The sequence below is a fragment of the Argentina silus genome, assembly GCF_951799395.1.
Source record: "Argentina silus genome assembly, chromosome: 11".
NCBI lineage: Eukaryota > Metazoa > Chordata > Actinopteri > Argentiniformes > Argentinidae > Argentina > Argentina silus.
The window spans coordinates 12282182-12288302 of record NC_139665.1 but is presented as its reverse complement, the minus strand read 5'-3'; the positions used below and the strand labels follow the sequence as shown (position 1 = coordinate 12288302).

General features: G+C 52.3%; 1 protein-coding gene across 1 annotated transcript in view; it reads right to left on the bottom strand.

The window, feature by feature from the left end:
- Nucleotides 1–1595: 1595 nt before the first annotated feature.
- LOC310812182 (uncharacterized protein) overlaps nt 1596–6121 on the bottom strand; it is a gene marked incomplete at its 5' end in the record, with an annotated part of 26560 nt that continues 22034 nt past the window's right edge. Inside the window, 6 exons of the mRNA XM_083680600.1 lie at nt 1596–3007; nt 3541–3694; nt 3870–4043; nt 4451–4497; nt 4777–4890; nt 6024–6121. The exon at nt 6024–6121 is cut by the window's right edge and continues 19 nt beyond it. Of these exons, the coding sequence (XP_083536726.1) occupies nt 2550–3007; nt 3541–3694; nt 3870–4043; nt 4451–4497; nt 4777–4890; nt 6024–6121 (1045 nt within the window). The 3' untranslated portion in view covers nt 1596–2549. The remainder of the gene's footprint in view (nt 3008–3540; nt 3695–3869; nt 4044–4450; nt 4498–4776; nt 4891–6023) is intronic.

The following is a 6121-nucleotide window of genomic DNA, read 5'->3' as shown; positions in this document are numbered from 1 at the left end:
TTCCAGTGATTATTGCACAGTTATGCATTCCACTGATCTCTACGGTACACAAAATTATTAGCATGGGTGTTTCATAGATTTCACACAGACACAACTGGCTGTCTCTTCACAATACTCCTGACTTTCATTGTAACATTTGCTGTTTTCCAAAGTTCATATTTCTGACAAGTAGCCTCCAACCAGAGTCTAGAACAAAGTCTGTAGTTCTCCAACAGCTGCGGTTCTTCAGCTCCTCAAAATAGCCCTAGAGGAACTGGCAGAGACATAAAAACCACCCTCTGTGATTTTAACCTTGACCCCCAAGTTCATGGATTCTACACTGGAGGGGGGCCACACTTTCTGGGTTATTGGCATGTACTGTATTGGAATGGTTCATGTCTACTTCATATGTCTACTGCGTATTTACTGCATGTGTCCTTATATGTAGTGTCTACTGTATGTCATCGGCCGCTGAAAGTGAATTTCCCCTCAGGGATTGGTAGAACACAACTCTACGGTACTCTACACACCCATGACTGGCAACATAAGACAACCTCACACACCGTTGGCCTCAACAGGCATCACATGACGACCTTTGACCTCACAGCTGGCTGGACGTCAACTTTCTGATGGGTGGGTTGTGGTCCAATACATCCTGGCCTGCGCTGCACAGCAGGTGTGGAGAGGTTCCTAATAATGGTGTGTGTGTGTGTGTGTGTGTGTGTGTGTGTGTGTGTTGGGTAAAAGCACTCTATTTCCTACGTTTCCTCCTGGCTAGGGTGGGGACGGGACAGGAAGCCCGTGGTCATTTCCAGCCTTCACCCCGTCTGAGAAGGTCAGAGGTCACATTCGTCATCCCCAGAAGCCTGCTCACTCTCACTGCTGTGACCTCACTTTCTCTCACTCTCTGCCTCCCCCCCCCTCTCTCTCTCTCTGCCTCTCTCTCTCTCTGCCCCCCCCCCCTCTCTCTCAGACACACACAGAGAATACTGAGGAATACACACACACACACACACACACACACACACACACACACACACACACACACACACACACACACACACACACAACAAACGACAAAACGCAGAGATTTGGTCGGTAAATGCACTTTAATTACAATCCACACCTGCTGGCAGCCCCAGAGGAACGGAAGGAGAGAGAGGACAAACAGAGCAAAGTAAAACAGCAACATTCTGAAACAAAACACCACAGTACAAAAAAGGGCAATATCAATATGTACAACATATATACAACAGAGCTATTTTACACACAGGTAGAAAAAAATAAAAAAGGAAACAAATCATACATCTTTGACAACTGCAGTGTTACAGATTCCGCGCAGGCAACAGTGTAAAGTTCTGACTTAGTTCTCTCGTGGTTGAAACATCTTTTGGTTGGGCCCCCCCCCCCTCTCTCTCTCTCTTTTTTTGTCTTTTTCCAAAGGTTGCCCTGTAGCATTTCTTTATACAGTAAATGCTGTGGTTCTCTCACTTCTTCCCTCCTTCTCTCCCTGCTTCCCTCCTTCTCTCCCCTCTTCCCTCCTTCTCTCCCCTCTTCTTTCCTTCTCTCCCCTCTTCCCCCCTTCTCTCCCCTCTTCCCTCCTTCTCTCCCCTCCAGGCAACAGCCTTTAAGGCCATTAATACTCATCACATACACCGTCACATGACTGCAGCCTCCATGACAGGTCAGGCTGACTACCAAAACATTTGTGACCTTAATCCACCCACCAGGCATAGACACACACACATACACACACACGTACACCAGGCATAGACACACACACACACACACACACACCGACACCAACACACACACACGCACGCACACACACACACACATACACACACACAAATCCTTCACATAATCAAACGTGGATATGGACTCACACAGGAATGAAAACCGCTAGATCATCCAGCCCCCTCCCTCTCTCCCTCTCTCCCTCTCTCCCTCTCTCCCTCTCTCCCTCTCTCTCCCCCTGGCCAGGAGGCCACAGGTCAGGGCTGCTGTCCTGGTGGATGTCCCCTGTCCACCACCAGTCACAGGGCAGCCAGGGCTGTGTGCTGGCCTACAGTGGCTTAGCAACACCTGGGGGATCATGGGTAATGTAGTTCTGGGGCTCTCTCACACACAGTCAGGAGTCCCACCACAGTGCACAGATGAACCCCTCAACAGGGCAGTCCTCAGCAGACGACCTTGGGGGGGGGGGGGCCACAGGACATGGGGTCAAAGGTCAGAGGTCAGGTCCCCCAGAAATAGGTTCAAGGCCGGCGGCATCATGCCTGCTCGCTCCGAGGCTCAGCCTTCTCAGCCAATCACAATCTCAGCTCACGACAAAAAGGTCAGGGGGTCGACTCCAGGAGGGGTTGGAGTAGGGGCCCCGCCCCCACAGGAAGTGATGCCGCAATGGCACAGCTGCAGGGGCGAGTGGTGGGGGGGGAGGCGGGGGGAGGGGGGAGGAGGGGGGATGGGGGGGGGAACTGAGAGAGAGGTAACTGAGCGCAAAAACAACAAATTACAAAATAAAATCCTCAGCGAGGGTTCTGCGAGAGTCCCACAAAAGTTGAAAAAGGTCACACCTCCTGATTCAGCTCCTGGTTGTCCGCGTGGTGGAAGTGGTTGTTCAGCTTCTCTCTCTCCCGGTTGGAGATGTCCAGCTTGGGCCCGTGGGCCGGTTTGAGGGCCGGGGACGAGTGAGACGGGGCTGGGGAGGGCGGCGGCAGGGTCAGTTCTATCTCCTCGCAGCAGGGGGTGGCGTGGGGGGGGGCGTGGCCGTGGGAGGAGGCCAGGGGGGGCAGGAGGGGCGCGGGGCGGTCCAGGTTACGGATGAGGGTGACGAACTCCCTCTGGTTGTTGATGCCCCCCTCCTCCTCCCCCCGGGGGCCGCCCTGCTGCTTCTTCCGTCGCCGGTGGAGATGGGAGAGGAGGAGGGCGCACGCCGCACAGCCGCACGCCGTAACCAACGCCGACACGCCCACCAACACCATGTAGAGGCTGACCCCGCCCCCACGCGCTGGGTCTGATATGGCACCTGGAGGGAGAGAGGGAGGGAGGGGGGAGGGAGGGAGGGAGGGAGGGAGAGAGGAGGGTAAAGGGTATGAGAGAGAGCCAATGTAGCATGTTAGAACCTATGTGGAACAGAGGGAAGACACACACATTTACATTTTACATTTACATTTATGGTATTTAGCAGACGCCTTGAGCAAGGCACTTAACCCCTAACTGCCCCAGGGGCGCTGGAATATGGCTGACCCTGTGCCCAGAGCCCAGAGCTCTGTTCTCCCTTGGGGGTGTGCATGTGTGTTGTCTCGGAGGGGGGGTGTGCAGTGTGTGTGTGTTGTCTTGGGGGGGGGGGGGGGGGGGTGGGGGTGCAGAAATGACCACATTCCAACAATTGATGAGAATTGATTGCATGGCCTTTGTCTAGTCTTTGTCTCCCTCACACACACACCACACTGCTCCCCCAGGATATGAGAGAGAGCCAGTGTAGCATGTTAGAACCTATGTGGAACAGACACACACACACACACACACACACACACACACACACTCCTCCCTCTTCACCTGGGCAGTGTTGGCCATAGCAGGGGTCCTTCTTAAGGCTCATGCACTCGTTACCGTAGTAACCCTCGGGGCAGGCACACGTGTATCCCCCCTCCGTGCTCCGGCAGGGCACCCCCTGCTGGCAGGGACTGGGATCGCACAGGTCCACCACCGCCTGGAAAGAGAGAGGGAACGAGCCAATCAGCGACAGAAAAGAAGGAAGCAATCAGAAAACCTTTTTTTTGGGCTGACTATCCTCTTTGAGAATGCAAATTCCCTTTCATTTGGATTTCTGACATGTTGTGGATTATAATAATAATATTGATTGTTATTTAATAGATGGATCGTACCTCGCAGTACGTCCCTGTGTATCCCATTGGACAGCTGCACACAGCCGTCCTGTCCTTCTCCATACACTGTCCTCCGTGCAGGCAGGGGGCGCTGTCACAGGGGCTGGGGCCCGTCTGGCAGTGCTTCCCAGAGAAGCCGGACAGACACAGGCACCGCGACCCAGACGCAGAGTCCTACAGGGGACAGGAAACACTGTCACATGTTTGACAACACTGAAGTATAGTCATGTATGCATTTTTGGTGAATAAAGTCGAGAATGTTGAACATTTTTAGGCGACTTTATTCACCCTAAATTCACTAAATGAGTTAAGAGGCTTTGAGACAGACAAGAGGACAACAGGCACGGGGACGGACAGACACTGGGACCGACACGGGGACAGACACTGGGACAGACACGGGGACAGACACTGGGACAGACACGGGGGACAGACACTGGGACCGACACGGGAGACAGACACTGGGACAGACACGGGGAACAGACACTGGGGACAGATACTGGGACAGACACGGGGGACAGACACAGGGGACAGACAGGCGGTCGCTATAGCGACCGAGACAGAGACAGGAAGTAGAAAGTCACCTCACAGCGTCCCTCGTTCAGACACAAGCCCTGGCAGCTGCTGTTCCCTGCGGAGCAACACACACACACACACACACACACACACACACACACACACACACACACACACATACATACATCACACACACACATACATCACACACACACATCACACACACATCATACACACACACATCGTATTCCTTAATAATACTCCACAGTCTATATGAATACGATGTAATACATCATATTTAATTGTATTTAAATATTTTGTTTGTTTAATGTTGTTCCCGATCTTCCCCATTTGGGGAGAGCCATGAAACACACTACCTATGACTCATACTTACTGATGTCACAGTTAGGCCCCGCCCAGCCTGGCAGGCAATCGCACAGGTATCCACCAATCAGGTTGCGGCAGGAGCCGGCATGGACACACACGCCCATCTCACACTCATTGGTGTCTGAGGAGAGAGAGAGAGAGAGAGAGAGAGAGAGAGAGAGAGAGAGAGAGAGAGAGAGAGAGAGCCAGGGAATTCTCACAAGTGGATTTTCACTCGTGAATACTGGGCACAGATCTGACTGTGTGTGTGTGTGTGTGTGTGTGTGTGTGTGTGTGTGTGTGTGTGTGTGTGTGTGTGTGTGTGTGTGTGTGTGTGTGTGTGAGGGAACTGCGGGGGTTTTTCAGGTGTCAGCGTGATATATCACTCTGATATTAAAAAAAAAGAGAAAAGAGGCCATCCTAAAATATGTCTCCCCAGACTTTGTGAGCCTGGAGCATGTGTGTGTGTGTGTGTGTGTGTGTGTGTGTGTGTGTGTGTGTGTGTGTGTGTGTGTGTGTGTGTGTGTGTGTTTGCATGTCAGTGTGTGTGTGTGTGTGTGTGTGTATGTCTGTGTGTCTGTGTGTGTGTGTGTGTGTGTGTGTGTGTGTGTGTGTGTGTGCATGTCAGTGTGTGTATGTGTGTGTGTGTGTGTGTGTGTGTGTGTGTGTGTGTGTGTGTGTGTGTGTGTGTGTGTGTGTGCATACAGTATGTGAGTCGATTTAATGCAATGCCTCTACAGTAACATCATAACATCATCTGTCATGAGAAATCAAACTGCATCCAGTCGAAGCTTTGGGGAGTTTCTTGTCAATAAGATATATCAATTGGCTCAAATGGCACATTGTGGAACATTGTGAGCAAAGCATACTGATTTCCTGGCTGGTAAACTTGGTGGGGGGGGGGGGGGGGGCTTTAGGTCTATATGTAGAAGACCTCTCCATCCTGGCTTGATTGTGTATAGCTCACCACAGCTTTAGTAACACCCAGATTGAAGGTTCGATTCCCACTGGAAACCACTGTGCTTTACATCGCTAAATGGTATACAGTATGACTTTCGTTTTTTTAAGGTTATTTCTTGGAGTGAGGCCAGAGACAGTAGAGAAAGACAGGAAAGTAAGGAGGAGAGGGTAGGTCAGCAGGGCATGGGCCGGATTCTGACCCATGCCGACATGGGCATATGTGTGCACTGTAGGCCGTGGTGCTAGACCACTGGACCACCCCAGGCCCCATATGATGACCTGTCTGTGTAGAGAATGAGTGTGTGTGTGACTGACCCAGTCGGCAGGTCCTGCCGGTCCATCCGGGGGGGCAGAGGCACCGGTAGCCCCCCTCTGGTGACTCCTGGCACGTGGCTCCGCGGCCACACGGGCTG